The 19255-nt window shown below is 55.0% G+C and overlaps 3 protein-coding genes across 6 annotated transcripts in view; all 3 read left to right on the top strand.

Annotated features, from left to right (window-relative positions):
• Positions 1-7216, top strand: part of MYO9B (myosin IXB) — an 88317-nt gene extending 81101 nt beyond the window's left edge. Inside the window, exons 32-40 of the mRNA XM_068981516.1 lie at positions 96-288; positions 650-778; positions 1043-1148; positions 1432-1563; positions 3771-3894; positions 4382-4429; positions 4780-4926; positions 5597-5720; positions 5841-7216. Of these exons, the coding sequence (XP_068837617.1) occupies positions 96-288; positions 650-778; positions 1043-1148; positions 1432-1563; positions 3771-3894; positions 4382-4429; positions 4780-4926; positions 5597-5720; positions 5841-6256 (1419 nt within the window). The 3' untranslated portion in view covers positions 6257-7216. The remainder of the gene's footprint in view (positions 1-95; positions 289-649; positions 779-1042; positions 1149-1431; positions 1564-3770; positions 3895-4381; positions 4430-4779; positions 4927-5596; positions 5721-5840) is intronic.
• Positions 7217-8775: 1559 nt separating this feature from the next.
• USE1 (unconventional SNARE in the ER 1) lies at positions 8776-11952 on the top strand. The gene is made up of 8 exons (XM_068980410.1): positions 8776-9154; positions 9467-9516; positions 9653-9731; positions 9818-9970; positions 10487-10499; positions 10908-10935; positions 11352-11526; positions 11770-11952. Exons 1-8 carry the CDS (start codon positions 8876-8878, stop codon positions 11950-11952), a joined length of 960 nt encoding a protein of 319 aa, XP_068836511.1. The 5' UTR covers positions 8776-8875.
• A 3490-nt stretch (positions 11953-15442) lies between these two features.
• Positions 15443-17802, top strand: OCEL1 (occludin/ELL domain containing 1). 4 transcript variants are annotated; one of them, XM_068981143.1, is made up of 6 exons: positions 15443-15642; positions 15855-16031; positions 16154-16353; positions 16775-16940; positions 17176-17229; positions 17430-17802. In XM_068981143.1, the coding sequence occupies exons 2-6, from the start codon at positions 15954-15956 to the stop codon at positions 17550-17552; spliced, it is 621 nt and encodes a 206-aa protein (XP_068837244.1). In that variant the 5' UTR covers positions 15443-15642; positions 15855-15953; the 3' UTR covers positions 17553-17802. The 4 variants fall into 4 exon arrangements, with proteins under 4 accessions (XP_068837244.1, XP_068837247.1, XP_068837245.1 ...); XM_068981144.1 differs by lacking the exon at positions 15443-15642 and adding an exon at positions 15790-15801 and having other exon boundaries at positions 15905-16031; XM_068981146.1 differs by lacking the exon at positions 17176-17229.
• Positions 17803-19255: the final 1453 nt, after the last annotated feature.

The following is a 19255-nucleotide window of genomic DNA, read 5'->3' as shown; positions in this document are numbered from 1 at the left end:
CAGGGGAGAATGAGGGGCAGGGAGGGCCGGAGGCCCAGGGGATGACAGGGAAGGCAGCCAGCCCAGGCCTGAGCCGTCCCCACTGCCCATCACAGACCGAACCAGGCGCTGAGTCGGGCCACTTTGGCGTGTGCGTGGACAGCCTGACCAGCGACAAGGTCTCAGTGCCCATCGTGCTGGAGAAGCTTTTGGAACACGTGGAGATGCACGGCTTGTACACCGAGGGCCTCTACCGCAAGTCAGGTGCCGCCAACCGCACGAGGGAGCTCCGGCAGGCGCTGCAGACAGGTAGGTGCTGGGGGAGGTGGGTGGGCTTCCCCGGTGGCTCAGACAGTAAAGAATCTGCCTCCAGTGCAGGAGACCCGGGTTCCATCCCTGGGTCAGGAAGATGCCCTGGAGAAGGAAATGACAACCCACTCCAGTATGCTTGCCTGGGAAATCCCATGGACAGAGGAGCCTGGTGGGCTACAGTCCATGGTGTCACAGTCAGACACGACTGAACAACTGAGCACGCATGTGGGAGGTGGGGACTGGGGGAGGAAGGGGACGGAGACGGGTGAGTGTCAAGGGCAGGAGGGCGCCACCTGGGGCTCCAGGCTCAGCCCGCCTGCCTTCCTCATGCTCACTGGCCCGTACGCCCACCCTGCAGACCCCATGGCAGTCAAACTGGAGAACTTCCCCATCCACGCCATCACCGGGGTGCTCAAGCAGTGGCTGCGGGAGCTGCCCGAGCCCCTCATGACCTTCGCCCAGTATGGTGATTTCCTCCATGCCGTCGGTGAGTCCCCGCCACTGTGGCGAGGGTGGGCAGTTGGTCGAGGGCAGGGGCCAGAGGCTTGAGCCTCTGCTACGGCCAGTCAGGGAGGAGGGACCCCCATCTCCCCAGGTGAGAAAACAAGGTGTTGACTGGGCCCAGGACTGCTCTACGGCCCTGCCTCCTTGCCACACACACTGCCCCGGGCCCTACACAGTGGGAGGCTGCAAGCGCCCTGGGGCCCATAGAGCGGGGGCCGCGGGTCTCTGACACCCGGGACCCTCCTAGAGCTCCCAGAGAAGCAGGAGCAGCTGGCTGCCATCTATGCTGTCCTGGAGCACCTGCCAGAAGCCAACCACAACTCCCTGGAGCGGCTCATCTTCCACTTGGTCAAGCAAGTGCCCGTGCCCTAATTGCCGGCTGTCTGGGGGGTGGGGTCCCAGCGAGAGCCCCGCCGTAGCATTCTCTGGGCTGGCGTGCCCTGGTGGCTCCCTGCCAAGGCATGAGCCTGTGTTGGGGGGTCCAGCTTTTTTGTGGACCTTTTTCTCCGCCCTGCAGAAGCCAGCGTTTCTCACCTCCCACCTGCGGCAGCACTTTCCCCACAGTGACTCCCCAGCCTCTGGGCTCTGGTTTGGGATCTCCCCGCAGCCACCCCCTAACTGCCGCTTGCCACACAGGGTGGCCCTGCTCGAGGATGTGAACCGCATGTCACCCAGTGCGCTGGCCATCATCTTCGCGCCCTGCCTCCTGCGATGCCCCGACAACTCAGACCCCCTGGTCAGCATGAAGGATGTCCTCAAAATCACCACGTGAGTGCCAGGACCGAGCAGCCCCCGCCCCCAACACACACCCAGAGCAACCCAGCCAGGGACCCCACAACTGAACAGGACAGCCCGCTCCAGAATCCTAGGATGGCCTAGCCTCGGTAGCATGTAAATGTGCCCGCAGAGAAAAACCCAGAAGCACATACCCCAGGGGACTTCGTATTCCCAATTCAGGGGCCCCGGGTTCGATTCCTGGTCAGAGAACTAGATTCCATGTACTGCAACTAAGACATAGTGCAGCCAAACTCACACACACATGCACACGCACACACATGCGCGTGCACGCGCGCACACACACACACGCACACACACACACACACACCCAGGAGGACTTCCCTGATTCCTCAGTGGATACAGAATCCACCTGTAGTACACGAGACACATAGAAGGTGTCACACACACCCAGGAGGACTTCCCTGATTCCTCAGTGGATACAGAATCCACCTGTAGTACACGAGACACACACACACACACACACACACACACACACACACACACACACACGCCCAGGAGGACTTCCCTGATTCCTCAGTGGATACAGAATCCACCTGTAGTACACGAGACACACACACACACACACACACACACACACACACACACCCAGGAGGACTTCCCTGATTCCTCAGTGGATACAGAATCCACCTGTAGTACACGAGACACAGGTTCGGTCCCTGGGTGGAGAAGGTCCCCTGGAGAAGGAAATGGCAACCCCCTCCAGTATTCTTGCCTGGGAAATGCCATGGACAGAGGAACCAGGCGGGCTACAGTCCATGGGGTTGCAAAGAGTCAGACACGACTTAGCAGCTACACCACCACCACCACCTCAGGAGGTGTCCTGAACACTGGGGTCCTACATGGACTTCATTCGCTCTCCCTACCCTTCCTTCTTTTCTTCTGAAGTCATGTAGAAAGTCATGACTTTCTACAGTCACACTAAACCCAAACTCCTGACAAAGTCTAAAAGTGTTCTGGCTGCTGTGATGGGCGAACAGGGCTCTTGTGACAGACGAGGCCAAGAAGCAACCGGGCCTTGTGGGGGCATCCTGAGGCTGACACACGTCCAGACCCAGGAGGAGGTCTGGCAGCATCTCCCCTCCAGTGGCAAGAGCATCACTCCTGAGCTTTTTTTTGAGGGTGAAAACCCAAAAACCAGGGAGAAATCCCTCATCCCCAGTCCAGAGTGAGGGACAGATGGTGAACCCCACATTCCCAGCTTCTGGGAGCAGTGGGAACTGGCAGCAAAAGGGAGAAATTGTCTCAAGGTTCCTTCTTCCCACCAAATGATCTTCAGAATTCTCAGGAAGTTCTTCAAGAGGATGGACTTCCCTGACAGTCCAGTGGTTAAGACTCCAAGCTTCCAATACAAGGGGCTCAGGTTTGATCCCTGGTCAGGGAACTAGGATCTCACATGCTGCACAGTATGGCCAGAAAAAATTAAAATGAATGAAAGAGAAAGGACTCAGAAGACATCCATCACTAAGAAGATACTGTTTAGGTGCTAAGTTGTAAAAGTAAGGACTTGTCACCCAGGGTGGTGTCACGAGGCCAACACAGGCAGGCCTGAGGGCTATGCCTGACCATGAGTTCCCCCAGGCATAAACAGCAGCTGGCAGGCAGAGGGGAGCGCCCGCTGAGGCCTGACACTACGCGGCAGCCATGTGTGTTGACAGATTGTCTTCCAGCCTGTTCCAGCACGTAACTTGCTACTGTTTTTATCTGTGATCGTGGCAATAGGAGACCTGAGTCATGACTGCCTCTCCATCCAAACTGACCCCATCCCATCCCGCCCCACCCTCCCTGCCCTGGTGTTGACCATTGCCCCAACCCGCAACCATTCCAGGCTGGCCCTGACCACTGAGCAGAGGTGTCTTGGGTCACAACTGACTTCTAGAGCCCTTGACGCCAGCTGCCTACAGCCCATGGGGTAAATGGCTCACATGGTACTCTACTTCCTCCTTCAAAGGAGGAGGCTTATTAAGACGGATTCAGGCTCAGAGAGGTGGGGTGAGGTGCACGAGATCACACAGCGAGTGAACCAGGGCCACGATGGGAGCCACAGCCTTGCCTGTGGCCCTGCCTGCTCTCTGGGTCTCTCCCTCAGCCACCATGCCCGTATTGGGCCAGCATCTCCCTAGATGTGGGGCCCTCACGTTGGCCATCCCGGGCCGGTGGCTGAGCAGCCTTCTCCACAGGTGCGTGGAGATGCTGATCAAAGAACAGATGAGGAAGTACAAAGTGAAGATGGAGGAGATCAACCAGCTGGAGGCTGCTGAGAGCATGGCCGTTCGAAGGCTTTCTCTGCTGCGCCAGAATGCTGTGAGCTGTGCCGGGCGGGGCTTTGGTGGGGCGGAGCTGGGCGGGGGCGGGGTTTGGGCAGGGGCGGAGTCTCACTTGTCTGCCCAGCGCACACTTCCAGCACACATCCTTGGCCACAGTCAGCCTGACCTGGGGCCTCGTGGCAGCATGGTTAGGGGCCGATTCCTCACCTCGGCCAAAAGACCACCATCCTAGACCAGCCTCAAGGCCGGCTGTTCCTCTCAGCAGTGGGGGAGAAACCTGTCACCTACTTGGTAGGGCTCTTGGTCATTCTCCAGCCACAACCCTAGGCCCCGCCCATAGGGAAACACCCACAGCTGAAGAGGCTTGGGGTGAGGGGGCGGATAGGAGGATAAGGGGCCAGTCCCAGGCTCCTGTGGGAGGACCCTGTCCTTGTCCCCACAGTCAGACATGCCTTATGCCCATGACTAACACTTAAGCCCTGGTCGTGGCCCTGTGTGGTTACCCTCTCTTATCTCTCTCCCAGCCATGGCCTCTCAAACTGGGGTTTTCGTCTCCCTATGAGGGGGTCCTGGTATGTACACCTACGGTCCACCCTCCTCACACGTTTCCCGGCGCGGTGCATGCTGGGGTTCCTCTCGGCCCCTAGGGTCCTCGTAGAATAGGTCGAGCGTGTCCTAACCTCTGAAAGTGCATGCTGGAGGAACTTCATTGCCTGCTGGTCGCCCGTGCTGAAGACAACTAATCAGCCAAGTACTGGCCATTGGGGCCCCGCATGATCCCCAGAGAAGCCTCACTAAGCCTAGACTTCCCTGTCAGAACTAACCTCCCCCAGAGCTGCTCGTACCACCCTCTCCCCATCTGCAAGCACTGATCTCCCACCCACCCAGAGTGGCTGGCCAGACACGCTGCATCTTTCTGCAGATTAAGAACCCCAGGGCCCGGGGGAGCAGCAGCAGTGGCCCGGAGGAGCTGGGGGTGCTGCAGGAGGAGGAAGCAGCCGGTGGCGATGAGGATCGGGAGAAGGAGATCCTAATCGAGCGGATCCAGTCCATCAAAGAGGAGAAGCAAGTGTCTCTCTGATCCCTCACCACCCTTAGCTGCCCTGTCTGGTCTCCGGCCACTGGCCCCTGCACTAGAGGGGGTCTGGCTGTTAGGAGGTTGACGGGCTAGGCTCAGCCCTGAGGTCCAAGGTCCATCTCTTGGGGCACTGCTGTCCTATAACACAGCCTAGGACTGTTTAAACCCCCCACTTGGCCATCATGGCGGTCCACGGGGAGAGGAGAGGCCACAGGGACGATGCCTGAACCTAAAGTTGACCTCAGCTAGGGTGATCCAGCAGTTTATTATCCAGTCAGGGTGGAAGTATGAACAGAGATGCAGTTGACAAATTATGCCAGGAGATCGGGTGTAATCCGGGCCACCTGGGCATCCTGTTCTTAGGAATAGGCTGGGGCACTCCAGACAGAAGGGACAGCATGTGCTAAGGTCCTGAGACAGAAACTCCTCACTAGCTGAGTCACAGATGCCTGGTTTCCCTCCAATCTGACCCTTTGCTCACATGAACTTCACTGAGCCGGGGCATCTGGGGTGAGGTGTGGTTTGGGATGCCAGGGGGCAGAGAGTCCCATCGAGGAGCAGAGTAACCTACTCTGTCCCCTATTGGCCTGGCACTTTTCCACGGGGCAGTCCTTCACTATGGAGCAGTCTTGGACACTGTGACCCCTTCATCCCCAGGGAGGACATCACGTATCGGCTGCCAGAGCTGGACCCGAGGGGCTCCGACGAGGAGAACTTGGACTCAGAGACATCGGCCAGCACCGAGAGCCTGTTGGAAGAGCGGGCTGGGAGGGGGGCCTCGGAAGGTCAGTATTAAGGTAGCGTCTGCTTTTTTCCTTCCCATGTCCACACCCAGCAGGCCCCCGGGCAAGGGTCCATCTTCCGGTCCTGAAGCTGCAGTAACCCTGCCATCTGTCTCTCAAAAGGGCCCCCCGCGCCTGCTCTCCCCTGCCCCGGCGCACCCACCCCGAGCCCCCTCCCTGAGGCGGCCGCCCCTCCTCGACGAAGGCCGTCGTCCTTCATGACGGTCAGAGTGAAGACCCCCCGGCGGACCCCGATCATGCCCACGGCCAACATCAAGCTTCCGCCTGGCCTGCCCTCCTATCTCCCTGGCCGAGTGCCTGGTACCCAGGAAGCTGCCACCACAGTGAGGCGCCGAGAGCCACCGGCCCGCCGCCCAGACCAGGTACACTCTGTGTATATCACGCCAGGCACTCACCTGCCCACTCAGGGCCCTCAGGAGCCCCTGGACAAGGATGACCGGCCGCCTGGGGCCAAGCGGAGGTATTCGGATCCCCCAACCTACTGCCTGCCCTCTTCCTCGGGCCAGGCCAATGGCTGAGGGCCCTCAGCTGCCAGCATCCACACGTCCAAGGATGGCCCAGTCCCCGAGCTGGGCACCAGAGCTCCAGAGCCAGCATTCAGCGATCTGAGAAGGATCAAGAGTGGAAAGCTCCAAGAGTGACGTGAGGTGGGCACTGGCTCCAAGTGAGTTCAGGCGGGGAGAGGCCGGCTGAGGCCTGGCCACCCTTGCTGAGCCCCCACGTCACACGGAGGCGCCCGATCAGAGCACCGAATCATGGCGGGCAGCCCGGCATCTCCCAACTCCCCTTTTGTACGTTTTCAAGGTCACTGTTTCTTTGTGCGTGGTTTACATGAGTTTAAACTGTAACAGCCTTAACAGAAGACCAAATTGTTTTTATATGTGTATGTACAAACTTTTATATTAACGCCCTGCATCTCCCTTATAACCTGGATGTGAGTCTTCAGAGCAAGCCCACACAGCCGCCAAGCTTCGGAGGCTCAGACCCACGCTGAGGGGGCCAAGGGCTAGGACTCTGCATGAGGGGTTTGGACACTTGTGGCCCCTGACTGCCCCGTACTGTGTCCCGGCCAGTGGCTGTCTGGCCCATTCAAGGGAACAGTGGAGTCTTCCGTGGTGATCAAGACTGTTGGCTAGAGCCAGGACACAGGGTGGTAGGCAGCCTCCACCCCAGGCGCCACAGACCTCACATTATTCCAGGGATACTCGAATGTGGCCATCACTCCTCGGTCTGTTGTGCCGCGGACAGAGAAGACCACCTTGGCACTGCCCGCCCCATGTGGCAGAACAGGAGCCCGCAACTCAGGACCGTTCTCGGGTGGGGAGGGCAAGGCCTGGGCTTGTACGTCTCTGCAAATCTACAGTGAGAGTCTGGGCATCTGCAGAGGGGGATTCCCCTCTTAGGCTCAGCCCACTCTCCCAACACCTGGACCCACGGCGCCAGGTCTGGGACAAGAGACACCCACAGGCCATGTGAAATAAAAGAAAAAGTGCCTAAGATGCGTCTGCGTGCAGTTCCTACTCAGACAGGCTCCAGGTTGGCGGGTGGGGGTCAAACATGCAGCCTCAGCCAAAAACGGCAATGGTGCAGGGCAAGGATTGAGCCCCTTTGTCTGGGAGGACTTCCATTGTTCCTCCAGCCAACTCCTGTTGTAATCTCACGTAAGCGAGGTGGGCTTATTTTTTGGCTGTGCCATGCAGCTTATAGGAGCCTAGTTCCCTGACTAGGGATCAAACCCACACCCCCTGCAGTGGAAGCTTGACCGGACCACCAGCGGAATCCCTGGAAGTGCTTTTTATTGATCCAGAAAGCTGAGGAAGCAGGCAGCTCATGGCAGAGTCACATGAAGTGAGGAGAACCTGCTGTCCTGGGAGCTACCTCCTGTCACAGCTAGCCCCTCCCCAGCTGGGGCTTAAGTGTCAGCTGAAGGGGCCATCTGCCTTGGGGGGTGGGGAGTCGGTCCTGGGGGACCCACTAGAGCCTGAAGCAACAGCACCACCACCATCACCACCAACAGAGAAGCTCCCAGGTTGCAACCAGATCGGCAGTTGTAACTGGTTGGCAGATAGGGTTTGTAGGTGTGGGGGAGTTAGGAGACCATGACAAACCTGAGTTTAAGGGACGCATGCTGAAGAGTTGGTGGTCTAGGCCAAGGCCACATAGCTGGGATGGGGTGGCCGGGGATTCAGACCCTGCCCTGTCTGGCTCATGCATGTGTGGATGTGTGCTCAGTCATGTCCGACTCTTTGCCACCCCATGGACTGTAGCCCACCAGGCTCCTCTGTCCATGGAATTTCCCAGGCAAGCATACTGGAGTGGGTTGCTATTTCCTTCCCCAGGGGATCTTCCTGACCCGGGGGTCGAACCCCCGTCTCCTGTGCCTCCTGCACTGACAGGTGGATTCTTTATCACTGAGCCACTTGGGAAGCCCTGTCTGGCTCTAGAGCCGCTCCCCGGCACCGCCCTCCGGCCCGCCACCCCATCAATAACCTGAGTTTGAGTTTAGACTCATCCACAGTACTTACAGGGCACCAAGACCACTGATGTGACCTGAACACAGGTAACCTGAAGGATGAGATAGTTGAGGGATGTATGCCAGGCTTCATCCCCTGTGATGTCCCCGTCCTCACTCGGAGGGCCCACAGAGGGAGACTCGAACAAGGGGCCTTGACTTCTTGAGGACGCGGGTGGGGTTCTGTCCACGGGGGTCTGGGCGTTGAGGGTGACCCAGCCACACCTCACGCTCCCAGGTTTAGCTCATGTCACTGCCAGACTAACCGTTTCCCAGTAGCGGAAACAGGTCCAGAAAAAGTTAAACTCGCAAAAGGCTACGACGGGAGGTGGAGTCAGGGTCAGGGCTGGGACCGGAAATAATAGTCCCTAAGTCTTGGATTCCGAAGTCCCAGGTCAGGGCCTCTCCTCGTGAATTCAGAGAAGACTCCCTGGATGCAGAAGGGCTCAGAGTGGGAAAAACTCTGGAAGGAGCGGAGAGAGGGGTAGGAATTTTGAGGGGGGTAGTAATGAGCACTTCACGCTTTGCATGTGGGTCTTCTGGCACCGAAGGACTTGATCCTTTCAACCTTTCCGGAAGGGTCAAGACGCTCGCGAGAATAAGCAAGCGATTCATCCCGGAGTAAATGCAGACGGGATGGTGTCCCGCATTGAAACAAGACATTACTTCCGCCACCCTAAACGAGAACAAGAATGGACAGCAAACAAACAGGGCACTTCCGACCGGAAGGAGGCCACGGAAGGCACTTCCGCCATCTCTTAAGATGGCGCCGGCGGAAGGGGCGGAGTACCACTGGGTGGTGATGGCAGCGTCGAGGCTGGAGCTGAACCTGGTGCGGCTGCTGTGCCGCTGCGAGGCGATGGCAGCGGAGAAACGGGACCCGGACGAGTGGCGTCTAGAAAAGGTAGGGAATCCTGTGTTTCCTCGTAAACCCCGAATCCAGGAGAGTGGCCCCCGCAGCTAGAGGCCACAGGGCCCGACTCCCCCGCCCCGCCAGCCAGCGTGGCCACGCCCCTTCCGGTTGGTTCCGGCCACGTCCACCTGCTGCTCTCCCGCCTTCTCCCTGAGGCTCAGCTGGTCCCTCCTCCTGATACTTGGCTCCTCCTGTTTCAACCCCGCCCCCATCCTGGCCTCGCGCCTTGTTGGCTCTGATCTCTCTGAGCAGGATGTAGGGTTAGCGGGAGGACTGGGCTGACACCCCACTTTTTGTCCCCAGTACGTGGGAGCTCTCGAGGACATGCTGCAGGCGCTGAAAGCACAGGCGAGGTGAGTGCAGGCGGCCACAAGGGGTTCAAAATTGAGTCTCCTACTGGAGACCAAGAACCCTGGTCTCCAGTTCCCGCTAAGAACCTCCCCTCAACTGGGCACAGTAGGCTTTCCTTTTCCTCTTCTCCCCGTCCAGCAAACCGGCTTCGGAGGTGCTCAATGAATATTCTCGGAAGGTAGATTTTCTGAAGGGAATGCTGCAGGCAGAGAAACTGGTAAGCAGGGGCCCCTCTGCCTGGTCAATCTTCATGCTCACCTGGGGCCTGCCCCTTTGGTGACTGCTCCCTTCCCGCTTCTGCAGACCTCCTCCTCAGAGAAGGCACTAGCCAACCAGTTCCTGGCCCCTGGCCGAGTACCCACTACCGCCAGGGAACGGGTCCCCGCTACGAAGACAGTACACCTGCAGTCACGGGCTCGGTACACGAGTGAGATGCGGAGTGAGCTGCTAGGCACGGTAGGGCTCCCTCCCTCATCCCCGGAAAACTTCAGGTGGGGACAAGAATTTGTGCATGGAGGTGGCCAGAACAACACTGTCTGGTGCAGGGACTAGGATACCCAACAGACAGGACCTGGACCATCAGACAAGGCTTCCCAACAGACGGGCATCGTGGCCAGGGCTTTACTAGATGAATAAGAGTTTCCATACAAGGCGAAAATGGCACATCTACACTTAAAAGCCCCAGAGTTGGCCCGAAGCAAGGTTTGGCCCTGCCTCACCACACATCAGTGAGTTTTTTTCAGCTGTGAAATAGGGTGACAGATACCTCTATGAGCACTTTCTGTGGATCTGAAAAATACCCTTCAAAATATGAACCCTTGTTTTCAGTTTATAGATGAGGAAACTGAGCCTCAGAGGTCACAGGACTTGTCCAGGGTCCTGATTGAGGGTGGGGAGTTTCTGAAAGCAGAAAGGACAGGTCTGGGGGCATGGCATGGTTGGTGATTCTGTGCCTCTCCTTTTTTCCCACAGGACTCTAGTGAAGGTGAGACAGCATAAGCAGAACAGGACTCAAGGCCTGGGACAGATACATATCCTTAGTGCCCCACATCCCTCATGCCTAACCTGGCTCCCACAGGGTGTTCGCAGCCCAGGGAAACTGTGCCCAGGGGCCTTTCCACACTTGAAGGTGGAAGGCTGGAAGGGTGTCAGGAAGGGGCCCTAGAGGAAACAGAGTTGGACACTCCCAGCCCAAGTCACTACGGCTGGCTAGAGAGAGGACCCGGGGCCGGGGTGGGGGTGCCCGATGAGGAAGACTTCTGCAGCTGCTGTGCGACAGACAGGAGGGGAAATGGCATTGTGAGTAGCAGACACATCCTGGGCAATGGTCAGGAAGCTGGAAAACAGCAAACCAGTTCTTCCTTTTTGCCTGCTTGGCTTGTTTTGCTTTCAGAGCTCAAAATGGATGTGAGGAGGAGAACGTGAGTATCTTCAGCCCTTGGGGAGCATTGCAGGGAGAGGGGAGTTGGACAAAGGTTGGACCACTAAAGCACAAGATGAGCATTCAAACCACCAGTCAGGGGATTCCCCAGTGGTCCAGTACTTAGGACTGTGTGCTTTCATTGCCAAGGGCCTGATTCAATCCCTGGTTGGAGAAAAAGACCCTACAAGCTGAGCGGTAAAGCCAAGAATAATAATAAAATTAAAAAAAAAAAACTAACGAACAGCCACTTCTGAGAATGCTTTTCCCAGAAGCCAAAGCGAAAAAGGAGAAGCAGCCCCAAGCAGCACAGTAGCTGGAACTGTAACCTCTAGGTCCCTTGAAAACATGTTGGTCTCTTCCCTCTTTCCCCCACCCCAATCTCATACCCACTGGTCTACCCATCTGTGGGGTCAGTGGGGCGTCAGGGCCCACACCAAGGGATGAGAAGCAGTCAGCAGCCGAGCTAGACCTCGTCCTGCAGCGACACCAGAACCTCCAGGAGAAGCTGGCAGAGGAGATGCTCGGCCTGGCCCGGAGCCTCAAGACCAACACACTGGCTGCCCAGAGTGTCATCAAGAAGGACAACCAGGTATGAGGACTCTGGGAACCCTGGAGCCTCTGGTTTGGGGCATCAAAGAAGGCTTCCCAGAAGAAGGTCCCTGTGGCTGGGACTGAGCTGGATGAATAGGAGTTTGGCAGAAGTGAAAAAAGGCATTCCCAGAGGAGGAAACAGCACTAGGAAGGGCCAAGAGATACAGATTCACCCCAGTGCAGTAGGAAGAGGTGACACTTGGACCCAGTCCTGTTGACACTCCCCCTGCCTCACCCACAGACGCTGTCACACTCGCTCAAGATGGCCGACCAGAACCTGGAGAAGCTGAAGACGGAATCGGAGCGGCTGGAGCAGCACACACAGAAGTCAGTCAACTGGCTGCTCTGGGCCATGCTCATCGTCGTCTGCTTCATCTTCATCAGCATGATCCTCTTCATCCGCATCATGCCCAAACTCAAATAAAGACTCGGCCTGGCCTGTGTCACCTGTGCCCTCTCTGCCCTCCACCCTGTCCAGGGATGATACCTTTTGGGGTTGGCAGCGTGATGGGAAGGCCCTTGGAGCCCCATGAGAGCTACAGAGAGTACATGACCAGGAGAGGAAGGAGGGCAGGCAGCTGGGGGAGGTGAGTCAACAAGCCTGCCTCCCATTTCTGCCCCCCACCCCCCCAGATACCTACTTCACACTGGACAAGGCAGGGCCCATAGAGGCCCCAGAACTCCCAATCTGATGGAGTCAGAGCCAAACACATTCCTGTGGAGTCAAGGTAAGGTCTGGAGGGTTGGGGAGGAGTGGGCCCATGCCTGGAGGTCAGCCTGTAGGAAGGGGTGAAAAGTTGTCTCTTTGAGCTGTGAACGACGCCAGGATTCTTGGCCTCCGGAGGAGATGAATTCGATCCAGAGCCACTGACAAGGCTTGATTGCTCAGAACTTTTGTGTAATAAAATTGTATAAATATAAAAGAAAGTTTCTGACATAGACATCAGAAGGGGGCAGAAAGAGTGCCCCCTTGCTAGTTTTTAGCAAGAAGTTATATACCTATTAGCAAGCTGCTAATTAGAGAAAAGGAAATGTCTGAAAACTCACTCGAAACCAGGCCCCTCACCCACAACATGCATTTTGAGATAACACTGGCACAAGGTGAGTCATCCCGGGCCATACAGCAATTGACATGGGGACTTCCTTGGTGGCCCAGTGGTTAAGATTCTATGTTTCCAATGCAAGGGGCCCAGGTCCAGTCCCTGGTCAGGGAACTAGATTCCACATGCCTCAACTAAGACCTCATGCGATCAAATAAATTCTTTAAAAAAAAAATTGACATGAATCTTGAAGAAAGGTAGATTTCCAAGCAAATACATAGTTGCATTAACATAGCTTAAGAGAACATTTCCATGAGTAAAACATACTGGTTTGTTGAGCCATTACCGGTTCTGAGTCTTAGGCAGAACCTACTTGATGAAAGACAGAGTCTAAGGTAAGTACATAGTTCATTAACATAGCTTAAGAAAAACATTTCCATAAGGAAAACGCATTGGTTAGCTCAAGGTTTGAGAAAAGTGAATTTCAGATGGAACCGGTTGTCCTCTTGGCAACACAAAAATTTTAAAGAAACCTTTTAATTTTGCATAGAGAAGAGAAAATGTCTGACACTTGCAACCTCCTTCCTCCATTTGGGGATCCCTAGCCCTCCTGCCTATTACCTTCTCAGGTGTCAGTGCTGGGCTTTCCTTGGGATTGAAAGTGATAATTCAAGAGACAAGGCTTAGCCCAGCCACAGCCGAAAATCTCAGGACATTGCAGATGCTTCACACAGTCACTCAGCAAACACAAGAAAATCAGTGGCAACCCTGCCCTGCCCAGGTCATAGTCTGGATGGGCATTGGAGTTGGGACCCTGGAAGGAAGGGATCGTGGAGTATGAGTCCAGAGGAATTATGGGTCCTGGGTTCTGCTTATGCCCACTCCAGATGTGAAGAGCAAAGTCTGTGAGAGGGGTGACTGAAGAAGCTTGATAAGGAGGGGTGGACAGAAGGTGCCTGTCCCAGACCATCGAGGCATGAGCACTGTGGAACATGCATGGAGCTGTCCACGTAGGCCCCACCCCCACTCCATCAGCATAGGTGTAAAACCACCATTAATAGCTTTTAAAATTCCGGTGGCAGTTTTTAAAGCTTTAGGAAAGCTCTAGTGGCAACTTTTTAAAAATAGACCCTAACAAGGAGGCTCATGCTTGTGACTCAGAGATGGTTCAGTATTAGGAAGCATGTTAATAGCCATATTAATGCATCAGGAAGCAAAACCATAGAGTGAAATGGTACCTTGTACTGTTCACAGCATCCCATTACGCAAAGTCTCAATTAAAAATAATGAGCATTTCCTCACTGAATGGAAAAATCTCAAGCCAAAGGCAGTGTTGAGTTTAATGGGCGATGCTAGAAGTTTTACCGTCAACGTGAAGAAACTAAACTGAGGTGGAGTGGAGGGATACTCACAGTCCACCCATCTCCTCCAGTGATTTGATATTGTCTGGAGGTGCTAGTCAATGCAACTAGACAACAAAAAGAAATTGAAAGAAGTAAAATTACTCACAGATGATAAAATTACTTGTCTATATAAAAAGATCCAAGCAAACTAACTAAAACAGATATTTCAGTAAGAGAATTTAGTAAACCAAGAGGATTAATGAATATTTAAATTAATCTATATGCAAAAAACAAAGTTGCAAAATATATTGGAAGATCCCATTTATAATAGTAACAGCAAAGATACACTATCTGGTTAAATTAACACCCTTAATATATAAAAAGCTCCTAAAAGCCAAAAAGAAAAAAAAAGATTTGTAGGAAATAAACAAGAAAACAAATACAAATGGTTTCTGAATTTTTTCACTCACCAGATTAGGCAAGATATAAAACTATTAGGCAAGATTTAAAAGTACAAGTACAGGAAACTGTGATGCCATTGAGGTTGCAAGGGTTGTGGGAAAACCAGCTGATTAGAGTATTATTGACACAAGCTCCTCGACAGTTGATGCTATTCAGTCGCTAAGCTGTGTTAGGTTCTTTGCGACCCTATGGACTCAGCACACCAGGCTCCTCTGTCCTCCACTATCTACCAGAGTTTGTTCAAAGTTATGTCCATTGAATCGGTGATGCTATATAACCATCTCATCCTCTGCCACCCTCTTTTGCCTTCAAACTTTCCCAGCTTCAGAGTCTTTTCCAAGTCAGTTCAATCTTGACAGTATCTTTCCAAATTAAAATACACAAGTCTCTTTCCCCCGTGGATTCTGGGAAGTTTCGCTTCTAGGAATTTATCCTACATAAACCTGCATAATTGGCCAAAGAAATGTGCCCTTGACTCTTTTTTTTATAGTATTGTCCATAGTGAGGAAGATTTGTCATTGACTTAGAATCTCTCCAAAAGGAGATATAATTAACTGTGGCCTCTGGGAATAAGGGTGGGTAAGAAATTCACTCTGCGCTACGCTTTTCTATGTGAATTCTCTAAACATCCCTCCAGTGCTTATTTAAAGAACTATTTTAAAAATATAACCGCTGAGTAAATAGATAAGTCGGTGGGGTTGTTCAGTCGCTAAGTAGGGTCGGTCTCTTTGCGACCCCATGGATTGCACCACGCCAGGCTCCCCTGTCCTCCACTGTCTCCCGGAGTTTGCTCAGACTTCTGTCCATTGAGTCGGTGATGCTGTCTAACCATCTCATCCTCTGCCGAAAGTTCTCCAAATAAACTGAGGGTCAGAAAGGGTGAGTTATCGGCCCCAAACGCAGCAGCTAGCTGTCTCCCGTCAGTCTCACCGCCAGGGTGTGGGTCCACTTCCGGGTTCCCCCGGCCCGCCTCCTCACCGCCAGCCCCGCCCTATATATACCGAGGCCCCTCCCCTGGCCCGCGGAGCGACCCAGCCAGTGGACTCCAGCCTGTAGTTAATGCACCACACGGACTTCGGGAGCGGACCTAGAGTCGGAGCCCCAAACGCTGGGACAGGTGACCCCAGGCAGGAGTGGTTCGTGCGGCCCGTCACCGGACCGGAGATCCCAAGGGTCTTCTCGGGAGCGCTGTCCATGGGCTCCGCCTAGCCCTGCGGGAGAGATTGCGGGCCGCGCCGGGGTTAACGCGAGCCAATCCTGGGCTGCGCGGTACGTAACGGATTATTTGCATAGCGCTCTTCCGGGTACGCACCCGGCGGCGGGGTCTGGGGCTCTCTGAGGCCAATGGCGTGCGTCTATGCAAATGAGGGCGGAGATGGAGAAAGCGTAGCGGGTAAAGGAGTTGGCCGCTCCGGGAGCCGCCTCCCAGTGAGTCCTCCCACCGTCCCACCTCCAATCATGTCCCCCTGCTGTGTCCACAGTCCGCCCGCCGACCATCCCCGCCACGCGCGGGTCACGACTCTCCCCGCAGGACCCGCACACCGGCCCGGGGACGCCGGAGCGGCGCCGCCCCCAAGCCGATGCCCACCCGAGAGCACCCCCAGACCCATGGCTCCCGGGGAAACCTGCAGACCCGTCCGCCTGGCCCTGGTCCTCCGGTGAGTCTAAAAGGGAGGAGGGTTCCCAGGCCGAGCCCAGGCATAGGATTCATTTCCCCCTGTTTAAGGGATGCCGGCTAACCTTCGTTAACTCCAAATCATGATTCCTGCGCCTTCTGCAGCGGTTGGTGTCTAGAGGCCTCAAACCCAGCGCTCCCCCAACTGTGTACCAGCCCCATCCCGGAGCCCACAGGACAAAGCCCAAGAAGATTGTATTTGAGGATGAACTCCCCTCCCGGGCCCTTCTAGGCACCAAGAAGTCTACTAGAGCCGTCTGCGAGAAACATATGCCTAGGCCCCATCCCGTGCCTGACTATGAGCTGTGAGTGGTTCCTAATTTCTTGAAACAGGGAAGGGGCACTGAGGCTGGGGCTTTGACAAGTGAGTAAGAGTTTGGTGGTTTAGTCGCCAAGTCGTGTCTAACTCTTAGGACCCCATGGACTGTAGCCTGCCAGGCTCCTCTGTCCATGGGATTCTCCAGGCAAGAATATTGGAGTGGGTTGCCATTTCCTTCTCCAGGGCATGTTCCTGACCCAGAAATCAAACCTGGGTCTCCTGCAGATTCTTTACCAACTGAGCTACAAGGGAAAAGTAAGAGTTTACCAAATAGTAAAAAGAGAAGAAGGGCATTTGGGGCAAGGAGCCCAACAGAGACCAAAAAAAAAAAAAAAAAAAGGCAAATTACACTGATTGTGGAAAAGAGTTCTTTCCACTCGTACTCTGACCTCCTTTCAACCTGGTAGTAAGTACCCTCCGGTGAGCACTGCGAAGGATCGGAGCCGCTATGCTGCAGTGTTTCAGGACCAGTACCCAGAGTTCTTGGAGCTCCAGCAGGAGGTGGGCTCTGCACAGGCAAAGCTCCAGCAGCTGGAGGCCCTGCTGAACTCACTGCCCGGACCCCGAAGCCAGGTCAGCACCAGGTGGAAACCCTCATCCCACATCCCTTGCAAGTGGCCTAAGCTTGGCCTCTGGAAGCCCAGTGGGTTCAGATCTCTGGGCCTCTTCCTCCTCCAGGCTGGGTGGGCACCACATCACATGGGCCAAGGTCAGCCCTTGACAAGGTCCCCCTTGTCTAAACCTCAGTTTCCCCATCCCTCCTTGGGTCCTGTGCTCCCTGGGCACCCGCTTCCTTCTCCCCTGGCAGAAGGAGGCCCATGTCACTGCCCGTGTCTGGAGGGAATTTGAGAAGAAGCAGATGGTGAGTCGTACCTCTTGAGTCCTACAGCCTGGCCTTTGCACCCACCCTCCACATACTCACACTCCCATGAGGCTGGGCACTTGTGCCCAGTTTCATGGAAAGAAAACTAAGGTTCAGAGAGGAAAAGATGAAAGCTCAAGCAGCTTGAGAGGCATAGGCCAGACTGCCACAAAGACTTCCCTGGATCTCGCCCTGCTCAGGACCCCAGCTTCTTGGACAAGCAGGCTCGCTGCCATTACCTGAAGGGCAAACTAAGGCACCTCAAGACACAGATCCAGAAATTCGACGACCAAGGAGACAGCGAGGGCTCTGTGTACTTCTGAGCGTCCTGGCAAATAGAGGGAACCATCGAAGTGGCGGGCCCTACCCTGCCCTTCCTTCTCTTCCCTCCTGATCTTTGCTGTTACTGTTGCCCTGCCTGGGGTAGCCATGCCTGATTTTAAATGCCTTCGCCTTTGAGGCCTAGATCTGATGGCCCCTTCCAGCAAGGCTTCCCAGAACCTCCTGCAGGACCTCCATGGAGACCCCACATCCGAGTCCATCCCCTGGAAGTGGGTCCTGCTCTCCATTCCAGTGGAATAAACATTTATTAAATACCTACTGCCGCTTAAAACTCCTGATTTCACTCTTCCCCGAAAAACTGTTCTTCCATTCTCCCGAGGAAAAAGAAATCAAGGATCTGAGAAAGGGACTTGGCCAGGATCTCTGGGTGGACTGTGAACACCAGTCTGTCCAGGGGGCTCCCTGTCCTCCAAGAGTCTCAAATGGCCTCCAAGAGTCTCCAAGAGGAAGAAGCTGAGGGGTCAACCACTAGTGCCACCTCCTCAGCCAGGAGGGCCCCCTAATGTCCACCCCGTGCCAGGCTCAGGGTAGCATGGATGGAGTACAGGTAGGTCCAGGCTCCATGTGAAGCCCAATGATGGTAGCCCAGGAGCTTTCTTTGAGCCTTGGCCTCCCAGAGGACAGGGGCAGTTAGGCAGGCTGCACGCAAGGAAGGCAGTGCCAGCCACTGGGTCACAGAGAGGCCTCAGCCCCAGGATCAGTCCTCAAGGAACACATGGCCTCAGGAATTCCTGAGAGCCCAATGTGATAGAGCAAGGAGACGGGGCTGGACCCCGATGGGTGTCCTGACAACCAGGGAGGCTCAAGATGTCTTCTTCCTGCAGAAGAGGGTTGGGTGTTGTAGCTCAGCAATCTGGCCTGGACAAGCATCCACGTCTCTGACCGACTGGAAGCAGGACGGACACCATGGTCTTGGTCAGTCCACAGATGTCCTGTGAATCTTAGACAGCACATTGCTGTCCAGCCCAGCTGGAGTGGACATTTGCTTATGCGCAGGACCTCTCAGAAAACACCTACCCAGGGCAGAAACCAGCCCAGCTGGAGTGGACATTTGCTTATGCGCAGGACCTCTCAGAAAACACCTACCCAGGGCAGAAACCAGCCCAGCTGCCAGTGGGAGAGCTTCACCCCATTCCAACTTCAGTCCCCTTCTGGGACAGGGCACACCCAAGAGACCTTCATTCATTCGTTTCCATCTTCCCAGATGTCCTCTGAGATGGACATGGGGGAGACTAGGGTTCCAATGGGGAACATTTTGAAGGCCTGAGGCTGCTTTATGGCTAAGCCCTAGCCCAACCTACAAGGTGAGACCCAGGTTCTTCCCTGTTTTCAAAGGAGCATGTTTGATAAATCTCTTCACTTGAAAAGCCTTCAGTCAGGGCCAAGAGGTGCCACCCACCACCACCATCTGGGCCCTTTCTACCCACCCCCTAGAGCCACAGTCCTGGTATAAATTCCATAGATGCCTTTCCCACTACAGAACTGGGCCACAACCTTCTGAGGCCAGGATGGCAAGCCCCCTGGTGCCCTGCATCAACCCATATCACCTCAATTAAGTCCACATTTCAAGGTCTGACCTTAGAGGTCTCCATTTCTAAATGCCAATTTCTAAAAGTTTTTTTAATTACATGTAACAAAAAAAATTTAAACTGGCTTAGGCACAAAAGGGGAAGTCTGGGCTCAT

This window comes from Capricornis sumatraensis, chromosome 9 (assembly GCF_032405125.1).
Source record: "Capricornis sumatraensis isolate serow.1 chromosome 9, serow.2, whole genome shotgun sequence".
Taxonomy (NCBI): Eukaryota; Metazoa; Chordata; class Mammalia; order Artiodactyla; family Bovidae; genus Capricornis; species Capricornis sumatraensis.
This window is presented reverse-complemented; position numbering and strand designations above follow the sequence as displayed.

Excerpts from the sequence above, each read along its gene's own strand:
- OCEL1 (XM_068981147.1), top strand. The coding sequence starts at position 15,954 with ATGCCCACCCGAGAGCACCCCCAGACCCATGGCTCCCGGGGAAACCTG. Across the intron at positions 16,354-16,774 it reads CCCGTGCCTGACTATGAGCT|TAAGTACCCTCCGGTGAGCA; the intron begins GTGAGTGGTTCC and ends TCAACCTGGTAG. Across the intron at positions 16,941-17,175 it reads TGCCCGGACCCCGAAGCCAG|AAGGAGGCCCATGTCACTGC; the intron begins GTCAGCACCAGG and ends CTCCCCTGGCAG.
- USE1 (XM_068980410.1), top strand. The coding sequence starts at position 8,876 with ATGCAGACGGGATGGTGTCCCGCATTGAAACAAGACATTACTTCCGCC. Across the intron at positions 9,732-9,817 it reads TGCTGCAGGCAGAGAAACTG|ACCTCCTCCTCAGAGAAGGC; the intron begins GTAAGCAGGGGC and ends CCGCTTCTGCAG. Across the intron at positions 10,936-11,351 it reads ATGGATGTGAGGAGGAGAAC|TGGGGCGTCAGGGCCCACAC; the intron begins GTGAGTATCTTC and ends CTGTGGGGTCAG.